The sequence below is a fragment of the Oratosquilla oratoria genome, chromosome 21 (assembly GCF_046742065.1).
Source record: "Oratosquilla oratoria isolate Oo_2021 chromosome 21, ASM4674206v1, whole genome shotgun sequence".
In the NCBI taxonomy this organism is placed as follows: Eukaryota; Metazoa; Arthropoda; class Malacostraca; order Stomatopoda; family Squillidae; genus Oratosquilla; species Oratosquilla oratoria.
Window position 1 is genome coordinate 51,339,791 of NC_134797.1, and position 27,876 is coordinate 51,367,666.

Here is a 27,876-nt window from a genome sequence, read left to right on the forward strand (position 1 = left end):
CAACAACTTGTTTGTCCCAGTTCAAGTTTTGCTGGATAATGCAGCTTTCATGAACACAAATAGATATCCAGATTTGAAATGTTGCATACTGTGTTCATAGAAGTGGAGGTTTTTGTGCCTTAATTAAACCATTGGGCTATGGCTAGAATAGAAGCTGACAACATTCAATAGTTTATTGTAAATAGTTTTTAACTCTCAGACATGAAGATTTCTCCCGGCAGGATGGATATGAGCTAGAATAAAATCCTGAAAATGACACTTGATTTGCTAAATGAGAATTGTTGATATTCCTTTTTTTTTCATAGAGTTGTGTGTTGTATTGAAACATAACCAAGTTGTACATTATTTTTTGCAAAGTACAGTATTTCAGTTGTCCAATATAGTTGGTATTGTATTTCCAATTTTACTATTTGCAGAACCAGAGTTCATGAGAGTTCTTATAACATGAAGTTATTTTCAAGTGGTCTTCCACATTCCCTTGAGTTTCTTTTAACATTTTGATAGATTGGTCTAGTTAGGCTGTTGTATTTTTAAAATATTGTTTGATTATGTTTTTCGTTTGCTGCAATTAGCATAAATTTCCTTTAATTACATGGAGATGAACAAAATCATATGAAGGCCGCCGGAATAAATGGTAAAATGCCACCCCGTTTAGAAACAGTTAATTGAGGTGGACCATATAAACTTAATTTCTGAGGGGATGCCATAGAGATGAATAAAATAGGCTGGTGGAAGCCAGAATAAGGGCAATGCCACCTGGTACTGTCATGGAGGTCTCGTATTCCTTCGAACGGTAGAAATTCAATACAGAACTAAAAAAAAAAAACGTATTTGTTACTGGAATAAAAATTATTTGCAAGTAATTTAAGATATGTGGTTATGCAAGTCTGTGTGTATTGACGTGAAATATATGAACGCATATCAATAATTGTGGACTCGTGAACGGTGTCTCCATGCTGAGAAATAATTTTATTTTGGCTAACACAAGATTACTTTATTCTGCATCCCAGTACAACTTTGTAATTGTTTTGATTGTTCTAACTAACGCCAGACAGTTTCATTGCCGTACCAAGTATTTTTCAATACTGCGAAGTGCTAGCTTATTCTAGTTCCAGCCATATTCTACTTGTTGATATTCCTGTAACGCGATGTATTTCGTTTTGTTTTGCCAAGCGGTGGGCGATTTTATTCAGTTTGGTGTTTCGATGGGGTTATCGTGAAGAGTAAATGTGTGGTTGTAGATTTACACAATTGTCAGTAGATATAGAAATATAAAGAGTTAAAGGTTTAGGGTGGTATCTAGCCGTGCAACCGGCACGGCGAACGCATGCATTTATTATTATTAAAAGAACACCTGTGCATGCAAATTTATGAATGCACATTTATTGACGAAAAAAATAATCATTACATAAATTAGGTACCCAGTTTTAATCAATGAAACGTATATTTCCCCATGTATGTAAGCAGATGCTTTCTTTAAACAGTAGATTCATTCGTGCTTGCGCATACTGGAAGTCTCGTGCCGATGTAGAACAGGAAGTGGTAGGCTTAGCATAGGAGATTGTAGTGTAACCTGTGATCACAGGCGGTAATCAGTGACCACGTGAATTAATCGTAGAGGTGACATTGAAATTGTGTGTAAAATAAATGAAGGGAGTAATGCACAATAGAGAAAGGCGCAACGGGGCCAAATCAATAGGAAGCCTTGCACCGGGCAGACTAGGATGTGTGTTTGTGTCTGTGTGGATGGTGGGTACCTGGAACAGCATGTTGAGCTCGCCGTGTGCGTTCGATCTTGCATTCGAGTGATGGTGCTTTGCTCTGTTTTGTTTCAATAGGATTGTGTAATGAATTTGGTGAGTTTCTTCGTACGCGCAGCTGTTGCACAGTTTGTACCGAAACGGTGCAGTCGATAGCAGTCTTACCGTGGTCTGCATTTAAAGAAAATAATTTATTTCAAAATTATATATATATATATATATATATATATATATATATATATACATATATATATATATATATATATACACATACATACATACATACATACATACATACATACATACATACATACATATATATATATATATATATATATATATATATATATATATATATATATAAATATATATATACAGTATACCGTTATATTATTTCATACTCGTGTTCGTGTGGAAAAGGCCATTAATTATTTTAATTTATCATCTTCATTGCGTGAAGTATAGTAAAGGAAAAGTTATAAGATTTATTGTTGCTTGTACAAATAAAATAAAATTGCAATTCTGCGGCCCGAAGGCCAGTGTTGATTGTTCAACCCTGAGCCAAGACTTTAGTTGTTTGAATAATATAGTAATAAAGAGAAGATTAATATTATTATCATTGTTTTATTATTAATATTATTGCTGTTGAATAATTATAATAGTAGTGATAATATCATTTATATTATTATCATCTGAAATGAAGCTGTACATATTTTGTATTTTGCTTAGATAAGAAATGGAAGTAAATTATTGCAATTCCATATATTGTATGCCGTACGGTGAAGTTGAGTTTTTGCATATTTTATGTGTGTGTATATATATATATATATATATATATATATATATATATATATATATAAATGTCGCTTTATCGTGTGTGTAACCGTATGTTGGTATGTTATTTGAGCTTTCGAAATCGGCTGAGACCCAGGCAGACTGATTTTTCTCTAACAAAATCAAGACCCAAGATGCGGTAGTTTTTTCCGAAATATTTTTGCAAAAAGTGAGGATGTAGATGTATGTATACATACACACACGCATATACATATATATATATATATATATATATATATATATATATATATATATATATATATATATATATATATATATATATATTTATATATTAATTTTGTGTATTCAGATTGTAGTCCATAAGAGGAAAGTAAAGTATTTTACTTTATTCTATTTATTTATTATATTTTTTATTTATTTATTTAATTTTTGAGCCAGCCAGTGTGATTTTCCGCTTGAGTCACTGAGTCCCTTGACAGTATTGGTGCCACGGCGTCGCCGGGACTGGAAATGGTTGAATCGAGACCTTTTCAAGCGTTCGATCAAGGACCGCAAAAGTAGTATTTTGCATTAGTTATTAATTTATTCTGTGTATTTGCAATTCACAGGCAAGATTGATTTATAGATTTATTTTTAACAGGAACTTGCCCTTTGCGGATTTCTGCCCAGTACAACACATTTCAATTGAAATACATACAATTTCATTTGAATATTCAATTACACATCTCATAAGTGATAATGTATAATTGTAGATTATTATTATTGTGATTTTGTGAACTGCTTATGTTTACATTGGTACGCAGTATAGGATGTAAGAAAACAAAAACTGTGTAGCTCAAACAAAGATGGAGTAATTAGGCCGCATGAGAATGTGCGTGACCGTACTAGATGCATTTAATTATGGAGATTTGTTTTACACTAACAAGTCAGACATGCAACTTGAGTAGTTGTACTTTTAAAATTCAAAGTACGGATTTCTAACAAATTACATTATCCTTACATATGGCCATCCATCCAAATTATAAAGTGAAAAACAAAAATATTTTTGACCAATTCTGAATTTGACGGGGGGTGGGGGGGGAGGAGGATTCGTCCAAATCTGAATATGTGTTTACACCGCTATTGAAAGACTCATGTTGGGCGCTGTAACTTTATCGTGTGTATTTATCAAATTGTGATATGCAGGGAAAGAACAAAGAAAAGAGAATCGGAAATGAGTACACAAAACTTAGAAGAAAGGAAGAAAATTTTGAAAAGAATTTGATTGACAAGTTTAAAGATAAAATTTGAATATTTCTTGAAGAAATGTCATCATAGACTTGGACAGGATGAAATTTTCTCAGGTGTGTATCCGGGGGTGACGATTCTTCAGTTTTAAAAATTGATGACAATAAATAGCCTCTGGGTAGGTTAGGTTACATTACAATAATACATACAAATGATTACAAAGGCGGAGCATGCCGATAGAAGACCTTTTGGTCCATAACTAGGTCGGATGCGGGAAAAAATATAATAATGATAAATTAATAAAAGAAAAAAAATTTATAATAATATAAATAATAATAAATCCTTATATTTTATTCACTGGTCTGGGGTGACAATTGCTCAAGTGTTGTTGGTGTGACAGTTCTTCAGGTGGGCTATTTTGGGGTGACAGTTCTTCAGGTGGGCTATTCTGGGGTGACTATTCTTCAGGTGAACATTCTGGGGTGACAATTCTTCTGGCAATCCACTTATGATGTACAGATGTGTTGATAGCTAACTGAGGCACAGAGAAGGAATATCCAAGCTTTTTAGAAGCTATAACAAAGGTACAAGAAAACCTAGCTATATTGAAGGGATATATTTAGAAGAAAAAATTGATAAGTTTTGAGTTAGTATTAACCAAAGAAGATATTTTAGAGAGAAGAGTGAGATTAAGGAAGATGGTTTAAACATAAAAAGAAAAAAATAATGGAGTGAATAAACTTCAAGAGAACTTTGAAAAAAGAAAGGCTTGTGTACCAGATGAATCTTCGACTGGATACTGAAAGAGTGTATAGAGAATTTGGTAGATGAAACACCAACTGAACTTATGTTCCCTAGAAAAGGGAAAGTTGTCTGCATCATTGGAGTTGAAATCAGCAAGTATGGTACCAGTCTTCAAAATAAGAAGTGGGGAAAACTTCTGAGCTTGAAACTAGTATCCTCAGCCTGCACAGTATCCAAAGTGTTTGAAAAAAATTGTATAAAATATATAGAGTAGGTACTTAGAGGAGAAGGTTAAGAATTTGGATTCAGGAAAGATCTGTTGCATAACCAAAGTTTAACATGTTCATTCAAGAGTGGTTGATGTATTAACTAAGAGAGAGGATTGAATAGATTGCATATACTGTAGTTGGACCTGGATTTTGGTTTCAATAGCACTGCATAAGAGATTCAAAATGGTAGCTGGAAATTGGAAAATTTTGGAAGACTTAAAAGGATCATGAATGGATGTAGGATATATTGAATGATGGATATGTGCAGATATTGATGAAGGATGAATCGTAGGATTGATGAAGGATGAATAGTAGGATTGAAGAAAGGTGATTGTGAGGGTACCACATAGCTCTGTACTAGCTATCTAGCTATATGTATATACCAAGGGATTTTTCCCCCTCACAAGGAAGGTAGCTGAGTCAAAAGGCAAGTACCCACTCCCAAGCATTTCACTCTCATTCCACTCCCATCCACCACCCTTCCTTCCCTCTTAGCTCCTCATGGATGATGGGTCATCTCTGTACCCTGCCTACTGCCCTGGGTCAGAAGCAATGTAATAAGACACAGTACACTCACAGCCAGGCAGAAAAAGAGAAGATGGGGAGAAATCTTTTGGGCTGCATCAAGATATCATTCATACATAACTACTACTTTCCTCACATCACAATATCATCTATACACAGCCATTCTTCACTCACCCCTATATCCTGCCTTCTCCCTTGCTCAGCACCCCTTTCACCCCATCCATATTTCTCATCTGCACTTGTCCCCACAAATGCACTCCCTCCACCTCTGCCTTCCACACCTCTTTTACTAATCTTTCTTCATTCGTTCCTTCCATGTGTCCACACCATCCCAATACTATTTCATTAGCCCTATATGCCCTCTCCATTTCCACTCCAGCCCTTCTTGTCACCTCTACATTTCTCACTCTATCCAACCTTGTAACTCTTACTATACTTCTCAGACATTTCATCTCAAACACATTTAACCACTTCAATATGATGACGCCTTCGTAGGCATTATGTGGCATGAGTGGGTACACGAGGATGCTGTTGTCGGCGTCTTGATTATGTATATTTTTTTGTAGTACAGGAGTTACCCTTGGATTCTGTGAACTGGTTTGGTCACATTTTCTGTGTTTATTATTACTCAGAGTAAAAGGGAATGAGTAATGCAGCAGTGACATTATATTTTATAATGTGAGTAGTGTGACACAAAATACACATGGCAAGAATTTGAGTTGTATTGAAGTGGTTAAACTTCTCTCTGCCAACCTTCAATTCCAGGTCTCTGCCCCATACATTGCTGTTGGCACAACCACCCCTTCATATAATCACTTTGCATCCCTTCCCAAATGTCTATTTTTCGTGACACTTTTTAATCCCCCAAGGCATTTATTTTCCATTTCCTCCAGCATTTCTCTTTTAAGACTTCCATCCAACTTGCTGCCATCCTTTCCCATTGTACATCTCATCACCTTGCTTTTACCCATGTTTGCCTTCAACTCTTTCCTATTGCATACCCTCCCAAACTCTGTCACTAACTTCTTTAATCCCTCCCCTGACCCTACCACAAACATTGTCCTCAATAAACAACTGGCTCACCACCCACTTTTCTCTATTTTCTTTAACTATCTCCAGTCCCCTGACCATTACCCTTGCCTTTACCTCCCACACCACACCATCCATGTACACATTGAGCAGCCATGGCGTCATGACACATCTTTCTATTTCTGATTCTAACACGGGCTGTACTACTCTTGTAAAAACTCTTGACTGCCCTTAACCTGTAGCATATGATGATACCGACATCAGCATTATGAGGTGGAAGTGGGTATATGAGGATGCCAGCATCTGCGTCCTGATTATATTTATTTTGTATTTGTAGGTTAGTGACCACCATATTCTGTCAATAGGCTTGGTCACGTTTTCTGTGGTTATCAACATTCAGGCAGCCAAGTACATAAGACACCTAAGTATTTGACTCATTGAAGAGGTTAACAGCTTTTCCCCAATCCCATATATCTGTAAAATCTCCCACAGTGTTTTTTTGTCTACCCTGTCATAGCCTTTTCCAAATCTATAAAGGCCCAAAAAACATCCTTACCTTTTGCTAAAGCTTTCTCACACATTTGTCTTACCACAAAAATCTGATCCATGCAACCCCTGTCTTTCCTAAACACATACTGTTTCTCACTAATTACTCCCTCTGTTTCTCTCCTAGTCCTCTTAATGAAAATCCTCCCATATGCCTTCCCAACTACAGTCAACAAACTGATCCATCAGAAATTACTACAAATACACTCACATTTGTCCTCTTTTCCCTTGTAAACTGGAACTATACAGCCACTCTTCCAGTCCTCTGGCACTCTACCCTCCCTTAAACTGTACTAGCATCAGTAATATTCTTATGAAAAAACATTTTGATGAATGGAGTAGGTGGCTACATAAATGTATTGATGATGCCTAAACCATGAAAAGAGTGAAATGTGAAAACTGTATATTACTACAGGAATACCTAGATAAGGGTTATGATTGGATCCAGGAGTGGAAGATTAAATTCAATTCAAAGGAATTCAGATTTGTAGAAATGGGATGAGGGAAGAACTTGAGGAGTTATGAAGTAGGAGTTGAAGTAATCACCAAAACAAAGGTAGAAAATAATTTAGGAATGTTAATTGGGAATGACCTATTGTTGAAAAACCTTATAAACAGAGTAAGAGGAGAGACCTAAATTAATAATAAGAGAGTGATATTTCATTATATGAATAAGGATGTGATGGAAAAAATATATTTGATCCAACCCAAACTGCAATATGCAGCAGGAGTATGGTCATCACGTAAAAAGAAAAAGTTAAAGAAAAATAGAACACAAAGGACAGCAGCCAGAATCATCCACAGCCTGGCTGGTATAACACATGAGGAGAGATTGGAAAAACAGGGACTATGCACATTGGAGGAGCAGGGAGAGATGATAATAAAAGTTATTAAAACAGAGAAAGGAGCAGAAGAAATTGGCATAGTTTGTTAATGTGGGATGAAAGATGAGGTCATAGTAAATAATTAAAGATAGATTGATTGCCCAAAAGATGTCAGGAAACTTACAGTGCTCAACATAGGATTGGTCTGCCAGGGCTGCATTGGACAAATGCAATGTCGAAAATGGAAATCCCCTTTAGGGATGGTGAATTTTTGTGCCATTTGAATCTGCCGCCTACCATTGTAGCATTGTGGGCAGAGCTAATCATCCCACCTGAAACCAACATGCTCAGATGTTGTTTTGCCACCATGGGGGGAGGATTTATGCTGTGAGTGCCCCATATGTCCCGACCTCTGACTCCTTCTGCTACCTCTTCTAACCTCCCAGTGCAAAAAACTACTAGTAAACAGAAATGTGCAAGGTATGCTCATAATTACAACAAACTTTCTGAATACATGGCAAATGAAGGAAAATGGGTAAATTGTACAGACAAAACCATACAGATAACAAGCACGTGACAAATAGCATAGCATCAATTGCCCAATATATCTAGAAGAAATAAAAAATCAGTAGGTGGAATGACCATGAATTCTGTAAAAAAAAATTATATATATATATATATATATATATATATATATATATATATATATATATATATATATATATATATATATATATATATATATATATATATATATAATGACATAAGAATGAAGGAGTGCAGGAGACCATAAGGCCTACACCAGGCAGTTCCATATGCATTACCATCTGTCATCCCTATCCATTAAGTTATCTAACCTTTTCTTAAAACAACTGATAGTTTCAGTGGTCACTACATGGTTACTAAGTGTATTCCATATGTTGACTACTCTGTTAGCAAACCAGTTCTCACCTATTTCCTTCTTAAATCTAAATTTGTCCAATTTAAATCCTTTTGTCTTAGTATGATTTTTTTTTTTTTTTTTTCGTTTAGGAATGTCCCCTGTGGGGCTACAAGGAGAAGGATGCCTAGTCCCACTCCCCGTCCCTTTCTTCTTGCCTCGTACGATCCAAGTGGAAATACTTGGTGGCAGTATTCTTTTCCCCCACCACAGGGAATTCCCCCACAGCAGAAAATGAATACTCAGAGAAATGGTACAGGACAGCAGCAAGGGGTTGGGGGACAGCATAACGGAGGGACAGTCGTAGTATAAAAGTGTCATCATTTCTCTATGAAGATTTTTCCTCTATCATAGACAAAATGATGTGTGGCTCTGGTCCGTAGGAGCACCCCATATAGACCCTAAAGTATCAACTGCATGCTACTTTGCCACAATAACAAGCAGCCAATACCCCAGTGGACAAGGTGCAGGGATGACCCGTCATCCAGGAGGTGCTAAGATAAGAGGGGGTGTGGAGTGTATTCAGGGATGGAATGGGTGGGAATGATTTTATGCCTTTTCCTTTTTGGCTACCTCCCTTGTAAGGGGGAAAAAGCCTTGGTATATGTATGTATGATGTTTTTAACATCATCTTTGTTAAAGCCTTTGATCCACTTGAACACCTCTATTAGATCACCCCACACTTTCCATCTTTCCAGAGAATGTAAGGTGCCTAAGCTTATCCTCATAAGTTGAATTTCTAACCCTATGTAATATCTTGGTAATTTTCCTCTGTACTGATTATAATGAATTTCTATCCATTCGATAGGACGGAGACCAAAACTGCACTGCATAATCAAGGATGGGTCTAACTAATGCTTGATAGAGTTTGATAATCACCTCTGCACTTTTATTTGTAACTGTCCAAGCAATGAAACTAATGCTTTGTTAGATCTGTTCCTGGTGCTAATGCATTGTTTCCTGGATTTAAGGTCAGGACTCACTAGAACTCCTACACTCAGTTTTCTCTAAGTGTTATATAAGCTGTACCTGCTTTCTGGGTTGTGTAAACATACATTTAACCTGCTGAACTTTGAGATATTGAAATCTATTTGCCACTTCACTAAACATGTGAATAATTGATTAAGATCCTGCAGAATCTAGGTGTCTTCTGACCTAATTAGGCATCCTATTATAGTGTTGTTCGCAAACTTACCAACATTACTATTAATCCCATTGTCCAAGTAATTTATCTACATAATGAACAATAAGGGACCCAAAACTGAGCCCTAGGGAACTACACTAAAAACACTCCCTCATTCACTGTTTATGGTGACCCACTGTTTTCTGGCACTGAGCCGAACTTTAAACGATTGAAACCCCTTTTCCTCCTATGCCATAGGCTTTGACTTTGTTTAGTAGTCTCTGGTGGCGTGCCTTGTTGAACACTGCTAAAGTTAAGGTAAATAACATCATAACTATCTTTGTTATCTGACACTTAGTATACATCAGTGTAAAAAGATAGAAGATTAGTTATACATGACTTACCTGTGGAGAACCCATGCTGTGAGTCACGAATCAAATTATGTTTCTTGATGTGATCTCTGATTATTTTAGCTATTATTGATTCAAGGCTACTTCCCTTGCACTGGTTCAAGGTATATATTATTGATGCAAACATTTTACCTATAACTGATGTCAAATTGATTGGCCTGTAGTTGTATATAGACAATTTATCTCCCTTTTTGAAAATGGGAACACCGTTTGCCTGCCCCCCAAGCAAGAGGCACAAAACCAGTGTCTTCTGACTTGTTAAATATTTCTGTTAACTGGTCGCAGATTTCAAATTTGCACTCTTTAAGCACTCAAATTTTTGCCTGGACCCATGGATTTTGTAACTTTAAGTCTATCAATCTGTTTGACAACTTCTACCTTACTAATGATGGCATAAGTCTAATTCCTTCATCCCCATTGAAAATTGGGCCACAGTCAGGTACCATATCTAACTGCTTCTTTGTAAACAATGTGAGAAAATATTTGTTAAATGCCTTGTTTATTTTTCCCTCCATATTTATCATGACATCTTCGTTGTTTTTAATTGGGCCTATTATTTCCTTATTTTTTGTTCTTTAGAGACGAAAGAAGACCTTTGGGTTGGGTCTCACTTGTCTGGCAGCCTTATATATATATGAAGTGGCCTTGCTGTGGATGTGCTGTGTCCTGCGACACTGCTTCTGGCCCAGGGCAGTGGACAGGGTGCAGGGATGACCCGTCATCTAGGAGGTGCTAAGATGGGAGGGAGGGTGGAGGGGTGTGGAGTGTTTTCGGGGATGGAATGGGTGGGAATGGATTTATGCCTTGTCCTTTTTGGCTACCTCCCTTGTAAGGGGCAAAAAGCCCTGGTATATGTATGTATATATATATATATATATATATATACTGTATATATATGATATATATATATATATATATATATATATATATATACTGTATATATATATATATATATACTGTATATATATGATAAAATCTCACTGGTCCAATAAATAGTTAGGTGGGAATAAAACATGCTAGAATTAAAATTATTTTGAAAAAGTGTAAAAATAATTTCTGCTAGGGAGGTGTTGTTGTCAAAAAATTGGAATTGTGAATAGCATGTAAACTGTTAAATTAGGTTGCATATGGTGCTTTATTTTGTTTGGCAGGCCATTACCATTCTTTCTGGAAGGAAAAAGGGGCTGGCCATCCCTGCCTGGAAGGGGAAAGTGGAATCATCTCATTTTTGGTGAAAAGGGCAGTATAGAAGGAGGTGTTCTGTCCTATGTATGTAGGTGATTGCATCTGGGGTAATCTGAGTCTAGATAGTATTCTGTGATGGCACTGGCAGTGTTGGATGATGACCTGAACACAGTCATGCCATTGTAGTTCATGCTTGTGGGAGGGTTTCTTAGTTGGGCTGATGTTGTTATGGACTATAGTATATTGGCACTTGTATCCTTGTGGAGAGTCTGCAATGTTGTTGTGTGTTACATTATATATCACCTGTTTATTTAGTTGGTCAGGAAGAAAGGTGTCTGTATAGTTGTGTTATGAGGTACAAGTGGCAAGTTATTGAAGATGCTTGGGCTGTATGATACTGGGTTTGTTTTTAGTTGTTCAACTGGTTGTTTTCCTGTAATATGGTAGAAAGGGTGGCTGAATTTGAAGGGTCTTACATAGAACATTTTCATGTGTTGTTCAGTGGGAATGATTTTATTTTCTGAGCATATGGTTCGTTAGTGTGGTTAATTTTTTGTTTGTTTTCACTGTCGGTTCCTTGATGTGTAAAGTGAAGGACATATATCAAAAGTGAGACTTAGGATTATTGGGTTTTTATCTGATGGTTGAAGCTGGACATTCAATTAAATGGTGGAAGTTTATCGATTTGTGATTGTCTGGGGTGAGCATTGTTACTGATTCTTTGTGGGGGAAGCTGCACTCTGTCTTGTTTCAGCCACAGTTCCAGTTTGTCTAGTTATGTTTGCATATTTTTTTTGCAGCTGTTTTGTAATTGCTGTGGTATGCTGTGATTGTTTGGTGATTTTTTTTTTTTTTTTTTTTTCTCTCTCTCTCTGGATTGCGTGTGGGGAGGGAGTCACTCATGAAGAGGTTGAACATTGAAGGTGACATTTTTGTTCCTTGTGGGAATCCATTATACAATCTTTTAGTCTGCAGTACATAGATGATCTGAGATACTTTGCACCCTCTGTCACTGAAGGAGTTTGTCAGCAATTTCTTGCATATGTTGTGAATGTCCATCTCTAATTTATTTCCTTAAACAGAGTATGTCTAGGGTTTATACAAAATTTGTTGTGTCTTCATGTCAAGAATCCATTAATGTTGAGTCTAGTGGCATTTTCATGTTGAAGTGAAGCTTATCAGCACTTGTTGAGTTATGTTTGTGAGCAGTGTGTTGATGGAAGTGCTGTCTTTGAATTCATAATGATATGGGGAGGTGGGTAATTAATTTAATTCCTAGAGCAGTCTTTCCATAATCTTGGGCATGGTGGATAAGAATGAGACAGGTCTGTATGATGCTGGGTTTCCAGTCAGTTTGTTCAATTTTAGGATGGGAATTATGTGTACTCTATTTTCTAGATCATTGTGATTTCATTGTACATCCAGGAGTGGCTGAAGATATCTATCTGGACATGTATTGGTACTGGGCCCACTTGTTTTAGATGGTAGTTTGATATCACATTTGGGCCATCTGTGTAGTTGTATTATTGCATTTTCTGTGTCCTTTGGAGAAGGGTAGTGTACCATCTGTGTCTGGTTTTATCGTGTTTGTTATTGATTATCTCCCTGTTTATGGGAATTGTGGGCTTGAAGCTTATTTAGTAGGGGTGTTTGTTGCAGCATTGTGTTTGTGATGGGATTCCACTCAGAATTGCTCAACGGGCTTCAGTGGGTTGATGGTTGGTTGATCTTCCATTATTTGTAGTTTTTATTGTGCTCTACTTTTTTTTTTTTTCCAATGTTCTGTTTTCCTTTTTTTCATTCAGTATTTTATTAATTTTTTGTTCAGATTAATTTAACTTGTATTTAATATGAAACTGTGGCAAAAGCTGTCACCTTTGTCTTATGTGCTTTGACTGTTTGAACAAGTAACATTCTTTGCTGGAAATTGAAGAGAAGTGAAGGACTCAAACCTGCAACTAGGAAGATACAAGACCTGCACACTTCCAATGACACCACCAGCATAAAACATTGAGAAAAATAACAGGATGTATCAAAACTACTCCAGCACAACAGTTGCACATAGAAATAGAAATCTTCCCCATAGAATGTCATATGATATCACATGAATATACTAGGAACACTCTTCAGTACAAGGGCCTTCAACCCTACCTCACACAAGCACAACCAATTGAACACAACAAAAAACTTCACAAGCATCATACTCCTCAAACTGTCACAACAGCCTAACCTGCATCACAACATGTCTGTACAAAAATGCATTCACACTTGAGTCACAGGAGAGAGAGAGAGAGAGAGAGAGAGAATAAAAAAATAAAGCTTTCCAAGACTGCACCAAACACTTTACTCCATTGGACCTTTCCAGACATTAGCCCCACAGAAAAATTTCTTGATAGAGAAACAAGAGCCACACTATTAAGGTCTCACCGTCCAGCACTAAGTATCAACACAAGCAAACCACCCCAAATGCAACCATCATACAGAAGATGGCACACCTCATTAATGCCTCACCCTAACCCTATTTAGGCAACAACACAATATTTCCTCTTTGAGTGATTTGTGGGCTAGTCCGGAAGCTATCTGGAAGCCATGGATCTCCTGCAAGAAGAACCTGGGGCAATGGATGAATTGACCATGGAAGCATGGATATGAGTTTTTCATGTTCAGCAGCACTAAACAGAATATTGCAAACATAGGTAGAAAACCTGGACATTGAAGGTTAAGCCGTCTCCATATCTTCTTTTGTAGATTATTTTTCATGAAAGAAAAGGATGATCTTTTCTTACCTTTTCTTCTAAAAAGAGTGATGGGATACTGCACAGGTTTCTGGAACACTGGGTAGACTTGCACTTAAAAAGGCATCCATGCTTTTTTATTTATTTTTTTTTTTATTTTTTTTTATTTTTTTTTTCTCTCTCGCTATATTCATTACACTTTTTCACATGTTGTAAGTCCATCTGTTCTTGATGTACACGTTTCTGCTCTTTGCTTCATTTTCATTTTTCTTTTAGTCCAACTCCTTCCACTTAATAAATTCCTTATAAATGTGTGAACATTGTGACGAATGTGGATAAGTGGTAATGGAACATGGGCAGAGGGAAACACTTTTGTTCCTAATTAGTTTCACCTGAGTGGCTTCTTCAGGCAAAACTAGTTTGGAACAAAAGTATTGCACTCAGCCTGTGTTCCCTTTACCACCTATCCACATTCCTTATAAAGTCAATTTGACCATTTTCCCTTCAGCATCACAGACTTGTTTACATTTCATAGCAACATCAACTCATGGTCAACAAATTTCAAGTTTCAACCCATATGCCTAAGCTTTGTATTCACATTGACATAACATATTCATAAATAATAAGATACAATATGGCATATTGTATTAATACACATTTCTTTTTACAATATGTTACTTAACTAGCTACAGTTCTTAGTTACTTGTATATAATATACAAGGGTGTACGTTATGTAAAATGCACATACAGGCCAACTAGGTAAATGTAATCTGGCAAGTTGGCAATATAGGCGAGTGAGAGAGTGAGTGAGTGATAGTGTTAGCCCTTCAGGATTGCATCACTTGATGGAGATGATGGAGTTGAACAAAAGGAAACGGTTTCCCCAAGATCTGTATTTACTTAATTGTAGTACGCAGGAAAGGAGCAATGCTCATGGGATTTCCCCCCCCCCATTTAAAGGTGCCCACATTTTTTCACAAAGAGCTGTAAACAGACAGCTACTGCCACCTCCTCCCCTCCTCCTCCATCTCCTCCTCCATCTCCTCCATCTTTTCTTCCTCCAATGTCTGCTCCTCCCTCTACTACTCCTTCTCTACAGTCTCCCTGTATTCCTACTTCTCTACCCTCTCCCTGTATTCCTACTTCTCTACCCTCTCCTCCTCCTTCTCCTCCTCCTCTTCCATCTCCTGTCTCCTCCTCCTCCTCTGCCATCTCCTCCTCTGTCTCCTCCTCCTCCTGTACCCTCTCCCCTGTCTCTTCCTCCTCCTCCTCTACCCTTTCCCCTGTATCTTCCTCCTCCTCCTCTACCCTTTCCTCCTCTGCCTTCTCCATCTACCCTCTCCTCCTCCTCCTCCTCAGCCCACTCCTCCTTCACTGTCCTCTCCTACTCCTTTGTCCCTCCTCCTCCTTCTGTATCCTCTCTTCTTCTGTCTCCTCTCCTTTCTCTGTCCCCTCTTCCCTCTCCTCCTGCGCCTCCTCCTCCTCCTCAGCCCTCTCCTCCTTGTCAGCCCTCTCGTCCTTCACTGTCCTCTCCTACTCCTTTGTCCCTCCTCCTCCTTCTCTATCCTCTCTTCTTCTGTCTCCTCCCCTTTCTCTGCCATCTCCTTCTCCTCTTCCCTCTCCTTCTCCTCCTCCTCCTCCTCTTCTGACCACTCTCCTACTCCTCCTCCTCCTTCTCCTCCGCCTGTTCATCTTCTGACCCCTCCCCTACTCCTCCTCCTCCTCCTCCTCCTCCTCCTCCTCAGTCTCCTCAGTCTCCTCGTCCTTCTCCTTCTTTACCTTTTACTCCTCTCTCCTCCTCCTCCTCAGCCCTCCCTTCCTCCGCCCTCCTCCTTCACCACCTCGGTTGTGTGGGATGGAGGAACAGGATGAGTGAACATTTGAATGTTTCATATCACATAATTATGTGGAAGCATTTTGTCAACAATGGCCAGCGTTCCTTTCCTTGGTGGAGTGATAGAGTTGGCGAAGATGTTTAAGGGCGATATTAAAGTTAAAGGTGACCAGAATTATCAAATCAAAGTGCATGTACTCCGTCGTCAGTTTGGTAGTCACGAGTGAAACGAAGCTGTGAGGTACCGTAGACTAGCAATATCCAACTGCTCGCTGTATCGTCGACATGACGTCATAACCGTTTGCGATTGATGGGGTTTTATTTTCGCGAATGTCGTTGTCCAAACCATCGTCTTTTGTATGCTGCCGCACGTGATTTGGTGTTTGCTTTACTGTTTGGTGAACCCAAGGACAGTAAAGGGCTTTCCCCCTAGCTAGATAAAATCGCCTGGCGACACACCAACGGTCTAAACGAGAAAGGTTTTGAGCTTTTAGGGAGTAAGGGGCTACCTTTCAGACTTTCCTCTTCTCCCCACTTCCTCTCCATTTCAACGTTTGTTACCTCCTAAGGAGCAGCAGCAATGATAAAAGTACTAATTATAAATTATATAAAAGGTAATAATAGTGATAAATGGTGCTAATGAATATTAATTATAATAAAGATAACGGTAATGATAACTGTTATAATCGTAACGGTAATTATAATTGACGGTACAGATAAGCGAAAATTGACAAGTATAATAACGGTAACGATAACAGTGATAACGGTAATGATATTGGTAAAGATAACAATAAAGGTAACCGTAATGATAACATTAATGATAAAGATAACGATTAAGATTAATGATAATAGTAATTATAATAACGATGATAATTTAAAAATTTAATAGCAACAATAACATCTATCATAATGAAAATGGTAGTAATATTGATGATAATAGAAATAATAATTATTATTGATAATGGTAATAAAGTTAAGGATGAAATCATTTAAGAACAACATTGAATTTTGTTTGGCATGCAACGAAGCTCCGCCCACCTTTCTCGTGAACTCCCCTGATTGGCAGAGTCGTATTGCGTGCGGGAGTATGCTAGACAGTCACAGTAGTTGAAATTATGCTAGATTGGCAAAATATATTGCTAAATCTTGTTTCCCTCTTAATACTTTCGGTTTCTATTATATATTTTTTATTAATACAGTATTATTTCATGGAGAAATATTATAGATTTAGTGTAATTATGCTGAATTTGGTCACATTTGAATTTCAAGACGGGACGGCGACACCAACGGTCTCTTTTTTTAAAACCCAAGCGTAGATTGAAAATTAGTATATTTCGTTGTTTCACTCACCTATTGTTCAAATGCAAATGAGAAATTCACTTGACAATACATCTGGGTTGTATGCACAAGTGGAAATGCAGGGCGACGCTGAGAACACGCAACACCGCAGTCTGGTGTTGTGAACCTTATGCTCAGAGGAGATAAGGTTGATATTTGCGATGTCGTGTGCGTTCGTTTCCGATCAAACAAATTCGTTTGAGCATACAACAGTTATATGTGAAAACCTGACGATGGCCCCACCCGATCCCCTCAGCAAATAGATAAGTAAATAGATAAATAGTTAAATAGATAAATAAATGAATAAATAAATTATTTGATACTAAACATGGGAAATAATGGATTATGTAATTAAGATGTTAGGTAAGTTCTGATTAGAAGGCTGGGTTGCACGAGGAGTGTGTGTGTGTGTGTGTTTGTGTGTTCGCCACAGCAAGAGCTAGACAGTGCGCCCCGGCGTCTGAGAAGTTAATGGTCCATTACGGGCTGGGCTCCTTCTTCTTCGTCCTCGTCTTCGTCTTCTTCTTTCACTTCCCCTCGGCTGTCTGCCTCCATCACCACGCCCCTCTCCCCTCCTCTCTTCCCCCCTCCCCTCCCCTACCTTTCTCTCCCTTTTCCTCGTCTTCCCTCCTCACCCCTCTTCTCACCTCTGCTTTCTCCTCGCTCCTCCCGTCCCAACTCCTCCCCTTCCATTTCCCTCCCCTCTTCTTCTTATTTCTCTTCCTCTCCTCATCCCTCTCTTCTCTTTTCGTTCCCCATACTCCTCATCCTCACTCCCCTTCCCATCCTCTTCTCCTCCTCTTCCTCCTCCCCTTCCTCACTCCTCTCCTTATTTTCCTCCTCCTCCTCCTCATTCCCCTCCCCATCCTCCTCCTTCTCACTCCCCTCCCCATCCTCCTCCTTCTCACTCCCCTCCCCATCCTCCTTCTCCTCACTCCCCTTCCTACCCTCCTTCTCCTCGTCCTACCACTCCCCTCCCCATCCTCCTCCTCATTCCCCTCCCCATTCTCCTCCTCCTCATTCCCCTCCCCCTCATTCCCCTCCCCATCCTCCTCCTCATTCCCCTCCCCATCCTCCTCCTCCTCACTCCCCTCCCCATCCTCCTCCTCCTCACTCCCCTCCCCATCCTCCTCCTCCTCACTCCCCTCCCTATCCTCCTCCTCACTCCCCTCCCCATCCTCCTCCTCCTCACTCCCCTCCCCATCCTCCTCCTCCTCACTCCCCTCCCCCTCCTCCTCCTCCTCACTCCCCTCCCCATCCTCCTCCTCCTCACTCCCCTCCCCATCCTCCTCCTCACTCCCCTCCCCATCCTCCTCACTCCCCTCCCCATCCACCTCCTCCTCACGCCTCTATCGTCCTTCGCACTCCCCCGCCCATCCTCCTCCTCCTCCTCCTCCTCCTCCTCCTCCTCACTCCCCTTCCCATCCTCCTCCTCATTCCCATCCCCTCCTCCCCTTCCCATCCTCCTCCTCATTCCCATCCCCTCCTCCCCTTCCCATCCTCCTCCTCATTCCCATCCCCTCCTCCCCTTCCCCTTTCCCTTCCCCTCATCATTCCCCTCCCTTTTCCCTCCCCTCCCCCTCCTCACTCCCTTCCTCTTCCTCACTCCCCTCCCCCTCCTCACTCCCCTCCCCCTCCTCACTCCCCTCCCCCTCCTCACTCCCCTCCCCCTCCTCACTCCCCTCCCCCTCCTCACTCCCCTCCCCCTCCTCACTCCCCTCCCCCTCCTCACTCCCCTCCCCCTCCTCACTCCCCTCCCCCTCCTCACTCCCCTCCCCCTCCTCACTCCCCTCCCCCTCCTCACTCCCCTCCCCCTCCTCACTCCCCTCCTCATCCTCACCCCCCTCCTCATCCTCACTCCCCTCCTCGTTCCCCTCCCCTCCTCACTCCCCGTCACTTCCCCTCTTCTCATTTCCTCATTGTTCGCACCCTCTCCTTGATTCCACTGACATGCCCTCATTCCCCTCCATTTTTCCTATTTCCCAGCCTTCTCCTCCCCTCCCCTCCTCGCCCCTCCTTTCCCCATCCTTCCCCTCCCCTCCTCGCCCCTCCTTTCCCCATCCTTCCCCTCCCCTCCTCTCCTTTCCCCTCCCCTCCTCTCCTTTCCCCTCCCCTCCTCTCCCCTCCCCTCCCCTCCCCTCCCCTCCCCTCCTCTCCCCTCCCCTCCCCTCCTCTCCCCTCCCCTCCCCTCCCCTCCCCTCCTCTCCCCTCCCCTCCTCTCCCCTCCTTTCCCTTCCTTTCCCCTCCCCTCCCTTCACCTCCACTCCCCTCCCCTCCCTTCACCTCCACTCCCCTCCCCTCCCCTCCTCTCCCCACCTTTCCCCTCCCCTCCTTTCCTGTCCCTCCTTTCCTGTCCCTCCTTTCCTGTCCCCCTATTTTCCCACCCTTTCTTTCCCCTCCCGTCACTTCTGCTCCCTTCCTTTCCCGTCCCCTCCTTACCCACTCCCCACCTCACCCCACCTAGTCCACCTGCCCTTCCTCCCCTCCCCCTCCCCCTCCCCCTCACCATCACCCTTTTGTATTTCCTCTCCCTCTGGTTTGCATGACCAACCCCCTTTTGCATTTTGTTTGCCTTCTTGTTTTCTCTTTCTCCCTTTCTCATTCCTGTCTCCTTGTGTTTCTCTTTGTATTGGAGGGAGTGTGGTGTTGTTGAGTTTTACAGGAAAAGTTATGCTCACTCCATGTCTTGTGTCTGTCTGTCTTTACATTTTCCATGATTTTACCATTCATTCTACATCTCTTGTTATGCAAAGCAAAGCATAAATGGAAGATTTAACTTGATGCTTTAAGTGGAGCTGATAAAAGTGTGGATCATTTGTATGACAGCTGTTGTCATAGAAACAACTCACACTTTCTCAGAACCAGTAAAATGGAGTGTGGGATGGCATCATATCTAGGTTGTAAGTTTCCAGGTTATGTTTTTCATTATTTTATGAAGTTTGTATAGTTTATTTTAATGTGGAAAACCAGAAAATTGAAATGGATGTGAGTGTAATAAGCGTTACGAAAGATGTGTGTGTGTTTGCATTTAAGAGTAAATCTTGGTGGGTGTGGGGTTTTCATCAAATAATCTTTAGATCTGGTTGGTGGTCGCTGCTTGATTTCAGGATGATGCAGGGCTCCTAAGGAAACCAGGAAAAAAATGATAATATGGGATAGAAAGAATGACCTTTGTATAACCCAGTATTATTATTATTATTATTATTATTATTATTATTATTATTTATTCAATTATTGTATTTATTTATTTATATATTCTTTTTACAGTTCTTCTGAGTGAATGTCTAGAGTCTGGAGAATTACACAACAAGACCTTGAAGATCACCGATTTTGGGTTGGCAAGGGAAGTTTCGAAGACGACTCGTATGTCTGCTGCTGGCACATATGCCTGGATGGCGCCAGAAGTTATCAGAGATTCGACTTTTTCTAAAGCCTCTGACGTGTGGAGGTGAGTTCTGAAACTTTCGTACTTTAACAAAGACTGCATTGTACTTATCATCTATTGGCTCTCAGTTTCCAGTGTTTTAACCTAAGGATGATGAGTACCTACACAATTTGGTCCTTTTGATATATGTGTCACTGTGAAGGCTATTCTTCCACTGCCCTTTATTACAATTCTCGTATTCATTATCTTGGCCATTCCCTCTACTCTTACCGCTTATTCCACTCTTATGTTTTTTTGTTTTGTTTTTTGTTTTTAGCCACTGTCATCAATCTTCCTCTCATTTGTACTGCTCTTCCATCCACCTGAATACTGTATAGATATTTCCATTGAGCTTGGTATCAACAACGTACATTATATCTGTTTGTTCTCTTTTGAATAGTCATTTATCACTAATTTTGCTGAAGTCAGTCTGTATGTAAGTGCAAGCTATTTCTAATCCTCTTAGTTCATTGCTTCTTTCCTTTTCCTCAGGATCTTTACTTCAGTACCACTTCCTTATCTTTTGATCTATCACTTCACAATAAAACTATCATTTGTTCTGTCCTTTTCTCATCCTCCCCCAGTTTTCTTGTTTTCTCTCCTTTACCTTGAATTTGTCTTTGCTTGCTTCTTTTGATGTCCTTTTAGTTAGTCAATGTACTTTGTGATTCAAACTTTATTTTCTTGTACATAACTGCCTAATGACCTAAATATCTGCATAAATACTGCTTCTGTTTTCTCATGTATGTCTTCCTCATTGTCCACAATTATTATAATTCCCGTTACTTTCTGACTTTTGTTTATTTTTTCTTGCTGATAGATGATACACTTTCTATGCAACTGTAGTAATACAATGTATGTTTACGTACTACCTCTCTTCTCAGCATTTTTCACCTCCTTTTCCATCCTTCTCCTGTTCTCTCTTTTGTTATTCCAATGTCGTATTAAACTGGAATTTTTCCTCTTCATGTATCTTTATCCCCCTTTTCTCTTCTTCATTGATCTCAGATATTTTCTTTGTTTCCCATGGCCTTCATGTTACCTTTTCTCAAATTGATCTTTAATATATGTCCCTCTTCTTTAACTTTTCATAATACCCAATCAGTTTGTCAAACTCACACTTCTAGTTTCGTTTTTGAATTACTCTTATCGTTTGATTGTGATGTTAAATCTTTTATTCTTTCCATGTGGCTTGTTATTTGTTTATTAAATGTTGTCATGATAATGTATAGTCACAAATTAAATTGATAAAATTCATGTTATTTGAACAGTTATGGTGTGGTACTTTGGGAACTTCTGACTGGAGAGATACCTTACAAAGGGATTGATGCCTTGGCCATTGCATATGGAGTTGCTATGAACAAGTTACGGCTACACATTCCTACTACATGCCCAGCCATATGGAGAGATCTTATGGAAAGTAAGTTTGATTAGAATGTTTACTTTGTATCTTCAGTGTGTGTGTGTGCATGTGCTTGTATATATTTTTTTTTTCTTGGCTAATACCAATTTTATCATAGGGGCATACCAGGTCAAACATTGTCTTGATCAATGTGGACCATGTTTTGGTGGAAATTTGCTCCTCAGCTAAATTTGGTATCAACCAGAACAAAAATATAAAATATATAATTTTAATTAGGTAGATTATTATGTATCATGATTAGAATATATATTAAAAGTAAAAGTGGGTTATGAATTTTGTAATTCATAATATGATTACCATGATGACAGATTCAGCTTCTTATAATATGTCAAGACTGATGTTCACATTGCAAATGATATGCAGTACAGTGATGGGTTTTTTCTGTGGGTCTTGGAATTTCTGGAACCAGTTTTGAGGGCACAGAGATTGAAAGAATAAATATTGATAATTTATTTTTGGTGAAAACAAATGTGAATAAAAAAGTTGTTTATGGTATGCCTGTTTTATTTTATGTGTAAATGATATTTTAATACAGCCCAAAGGGATTTCTGTCTTCTCTTTTTATTGCATAAGGGGATGGAGAGGTGGGGGTAACTGAATAAGTGAAGCTGCCTTACTGTGGTTGTACTGTCTCTTGCTACACTGCTTCTGACCCAGGGCAGTGGGGGGGATACAGGGATGACCTGTCATCCATGTGGAGCTAAGATGAGAGGGAAGAAGGGGTGGTGGATGGGAGTAGAATGGGTGAGATTAGGTACTTGCCTTTGACTTGCCTTCTTCCCTTATAAGGGGAAAAAAATTCTTGGTATATAGATAGATTTTCCTACTGCAAGTTACAGTGCTTGATTATTAATAGTTTCTCTCGCTACAAAGTTGATAAAGAGAGATCCTGGGCCAGCTCCATAGACAGGGTGTCAGCCCCGGGGGCTTCATCTTCAGACAGAAATGAGATGAGAGTGTTAGTGGGTTTTGAAGACAAGTGTTTGGTATATGTTTATCTTTGATGTTCCTCTTGCAAGACTACCACATGCAGGTAACTGTCGTTGGCCCAAGTTAGAAAAAGAACATATATGTTGCTTGACTTTGCATTTGTTTTCATACTTTCCGGCATTCATTCACTTCACAGAATGTTGGGAACTTGACATCCATTCACGACCCAACTTCGATGTTATCCTGCAGAAGCTCAATGAGATCAGTAGATCCAATTTCATCCAAACTCCACATGAGAGTTTCCATACCATGCAGGGCAGATGGAAGATGGAAATAGAAGAAAAGGTTAATGAGATCAGGATGAGAGAAAAGGTAAGATTTATGAGATATATTGTGTTAAGTATGTAGTAAGTCTTCTGTAAGTACTAACTTGATAACCACTAAAAGCTATCTGTATTTATGGGTATTGACTGCATAGATGTATGCAGTCATTACTGTTAAAGGTTTTGGTGATGTCACCAAGGAACAGAGTCATATAGCAAATCTCCACTCTTGCAAGGATGCTAAGCCATTTTTTAGTTCTCTCTATTTCCTATTGTCTAGCATGTAAGTTATTGCAAAGGGACGAGGGAGGGGGGTTGCCATATAATGAAGTAGTGTGTAAGTCAGCTCTGGCTGTGGGGCCCTGCTGTGGAGGTGCTTTGTTGTACTGCATTGACTTTGACCTGAGCAGTGTTGTTGGGGGACTGAGATGACCCTCTATAGGGTACTGAGAATGAAGGGTTGATGAATGGGTTTGGATGGGTGGGTGGGTGGATGGGTACATGCTTTGATTTGGCCGTCCTTTCTATAAGGGGAATGTATGTAGGCCTTGTTTCTGCTGGGATAAGAGTATAGCCGCCATGTTCCTATGCACATTGTAGAAGGTGACTAGATGGGATAGAGTGAAAGGACTGGGAACCTCCTTTTTGTATTTTTCTTCCACAAAGAGACAAGGTATGCTTTGAAATGGCCAGCCCTGTACAAGAGAGAGAAGGCCACTGGTATACAGTATACTGTATATGCATGCTACAACAGTTATGGACTGGCTTGTGAGCTTGTTTAATATTTGTTTAAAAAGAGGGTAGAGTGTCGGAGGAGTGGAGGAATGCATGTATAGTTCCCTTTTACAAGGGAAAAGGGGACAAGTGCGAGTATAGTAGTTTTAGAGGGATCAGTTTGTTAAGTGTAGTTGGGATGGCTTTTGATTGAGAGTATTAGGAGAGGAACAGAGGGAGTAATTGGTGAGGAACAGTGTGGGTTTAGGACAAGTAGGGGTTGTGTGGATCAGATTTTTGTGGTAAGGCAGATATGTGAGAAAACCTTAGGAAAACTTAAGGATTTTTTGGGGGCCTTTATGGATTTGGAAAAGGCTTAGACAGGGTAGGCATGAAGGCACTGTGTGAGGTATTGCAGATATATGGGATAGAAGGAAAGCTGTTAAGAGCAGTCTATTTTTTATGAGAGTAGTAGAGCCTGTGTTAGAATCAGAAATGGAGAGAGTCAGTGGTTTGAAGTAGATGTGGGACTTCGCCAGGGATGTGTTATGTTGCCTTGGCTGTTCAATTTAAACATGGATGGGGTGGTGCGAGAGATAAATACAAGGGTAATGGGTCGGGGATTGAAGATTGTTAAAGAAAATGGAGAAAAGTAGGAGATAAGCCAGTTATTTGCTGATGACACTGCAGTTATAGCAGGATCAGAGGAGGGACTAAGGAAGTTAGTGACAGAGTTTGTGAAGGTGTGTGAAAGAAGGAAGTTGAAGACAAATGTGGGTAAAAGTAAAATGATGGGATGTACAAGGGGAGAATGTGGAAGGAAATTGGAAGTATTAAGGGAGAGAGACTGGAGGAAGTGAATAGAAAACTATCCACTTCTTTGGGTGCAAATGTGGCAGGAAAGGGAGGCGTGGAGGTGGAGGTAGAATGTAGGTTGAGAGAAGCAAGCCTTGGGGGATTAAAAAAGTGATGAGAAATAGATATTTGGTAATGGATGCTAAGAGGAGATTGTGTATTTACCTAGTTGTATTACACGGGAAGGGAGCTATGCTCATAGCGACCCGTCTTTGTATCTTTCAGCATCAAGTTTTTTCTTAAAATCTTGAATAGTGTTTGCACACACTGTTTCTTTATCTAAGTTATTTCATATATCCCACTCAGTGTGGGAAGCTATTCTTTTTCCGATCTCTTCAGTAGTTATCCTTTTTGAGTTTCTTTTCATGACCTCTTGTTTTTCCATTGTAATTTTTTAGTAAATCATTCCTGTCAAGGATTTCCATTCCTTTCATGATTCTATATATAGTCATTAGATCACCTCTTTCTCTTCTCTGCTCTAATGTTAGTAGTTCCAATTTCGATAATCTTTGTTCATATGTTAAATTGGAAAGAGCTGGTGCCCACTTTGTTGTTGCTCTCTTTATTCTTTCTAGTTTCCTTATATTCTTTTTAGTACTGGGTGTCCATAGTGTCGCTGCATATTCCAGCTTTGGTCTAATTTATGTTACTAATATTTTTTTAAAATAATTTCTTCATCCAAGTAGTCAAATACCACTTTCATTGACCTTAATAGGTTGTAGGCTTCACCAACTGTTTTGTTTATATGTTTATCCGGTGTCATGTCTTTGCTGATTAATACTCCAAAGTCCCTTTCCGAGTGCACTTTTTTATTTCTTCTTTGCCAATTTTATAATTTTTTGACATTCTATTTTTGATTTTTCCAAACTCCATTATGCTACACTTCATGATATTGAAGTTCACTTCCCACTTTTTGAGTCCATTTCCAGATTTTGTCCAGGTCTGATTGTAATGAATCACAGTCCTCTTCTGTTATTACTCTCTAATATTTTTGCATCATCCGTGAAGAAATTTATATAACATTCAACTCCTTCATCCATATCGTTTATGTATATTGCAAACATAATTGGAGCCAGTACTGACTCTTGTGGAACACCACTTATTATTTCTTCCCATTTCGAGTATTTGTCTCTAATTACTACTCTCATTTTTCTCCCAGTCAGGAAATCTTCCATCCATTCTAATAATTTACCTGCGATGCCACCTATTGATTCTAATTTTCTTATTAATTTCTTGTGTGTGAAGGAGTGATTGTGCTGACAGCACTGTATGGGATAGAAACATGGAACATAAGAGAGGAGAAGTTTGAATGTGTTTGAGATGAGGTGCCTGAAAAGTATGATAGGGGTTATGAGACTGGATATAGTGAGAAATGAGGAGGTGAGGATGAGAGCCAGGGTGGAAAGGGAGTTGGGAGATAGGGTTGATGAAAGAGTATTGGGATGGTTTGGACACATGGAAAGAATGAGTGAGGAAAGATTAGTAAAAGAAGTGTGGAAAGCAGAGGTGGATGGAGTGAATGTGAGGGAGCAACCAGGGGATGAGATGGATGGATGGGATGAAAGGGGTGTGTGTTGAGCAAGAGAAGGATGTCTTTTGAGGAAGGAAGAGAGAAGGCAGAAGATAGGGGTGAATGGAGAATGGCTATGTATGGATGATATTGTGATGAATAGAAGGGAGGGGTTGTGTGAATGATATTTTGATGCTGCCCAAAGAGATTTCTGCCCATCTTCAGTGTTTCTGCTTGAGGGGACAGAGAAGGGGGTCACCAATTAAATAAAGAAGTCTTGCTGTGGATGTGCTGTGGTTTGTTGCATTGCTTGTGACCCAGGACAATGGTCAAGATGCAGGAGCCAAGATTGGGGTGGTGGTGGTGGTGGGGGGGGTTATGGGAGTCGAATTATGACTTGACTTTGGCTACCTTCCTGGTAAAGGGGAAAGGGCCCTTGGTATATGTATGTATATATGTATGCTTTGTAGGGAATACCATATAACTTGAAAGAATGAAAAATATATAACCTTAGTTTAATTGTTTGTTAACAGAATGGATTGAATTCTCTGTTCAGCTACAGGTTTTATTTATTTATTTACATATTTATTTCATAGTAAAGCAGATATGCTGGAGGGTTTTGGCAAGAGGTAGAGATGTCTTTTGGGCTGATTTATTTATTTGGTTTTATCAGAACAGAAATAGAAAGAAGAAATATTCTCTCTCACTCCTCTCCTCTCTATCCTTTCTCTCTTCTCTCTCTCCTCTCTCTCTCTCTCTCTCCTCTCTCTCTCTCTCTCTCTCTCTCTCTCTCTCTCTCTCTCTCTCTCTCTCTCTCTCTCTCTCTCTCTCTCCTCTTTCTCTCTCCTCTCTTTCTATCCTGTCTCTTCTCTCTCCTCTCTTTCTCTCTCCCTCCCTCTCTCTCTCCCTCCCTCCCTCTCCCCAGGCCATTGGTATGTAAAGAAATTGTGTAATTTTGACAGTAATATGGTTATAACTTTCAGGAACTCAGAAGTAGAGAAGAAGAACTAGTTAGAGCACAGAAGCATCAAAAACAAATGGAGGAGCATCTTAAAAAAAGAGAAGAAGAGCTCAACAACAGAGAGATGGATCTTCTAAAGCGAGAACTTTCCCTTATGTTCAATGAGCAAAGTTCCAAACCCACCCCGAAAAAGCGCAAAGGAAAATTCAGGAAAAAGCTGCTTAACAAGGAGAAAGGAACACATCAGATATCAGCACCTTCTGGTAGGTTCTTCCGTAAAAAATAGCGTAAATCAACGGACCTTTTAAGCTGGCAAGATTTGGTGATGTGCCCATTGTGGTTGGCGTGTGTAGCTCGAAGTGCAATGTGTGTTCTTTTGTTGTACTTCTAGTATAGTCGACAACCATGAAATAGTGGCCATTGGTATTGTAGATTTGTGATGCTTAGTTGTT

At 39.7% G+C, this 27,876-nt stretch overlaps 1 protein-coding gene across 3 annotated transcripts in view; it reads left to right on the forward strand.

The window, feature by feature from the left end:
• LOC143036924 (mitogen-activated protein kinase kinase kinase 10-like) overlaps positions 1-27,876 on the forward strand; it is a 130,878-nt gene that overhangs the window by 40,796 nt on the left and 62,206 nt on the right. For all 3 annotated transcript variants that reach the window (XM_076204927.1, XM_076204925.1, XM_076204926.1), the window contains exons 4-7: positions 20,552-20,732; positions 21,980-22,128; positions 23,258-23,433; positions 27,447-27,687. In XM_076204927.1, coding sequence (XP_076061042.1) covers positions 20,552-20,732; positions 21,980-22,128; positions 23,258-23,433; positions 27,447-27,687 — 747 coding nt within the window. The remainder of the gene's footprint in view (positions 1-20,551; positions 20,733-21,979; positions 22,129-23,257; positions 23,434-27,446; positions 27,688-27,876) is intronic.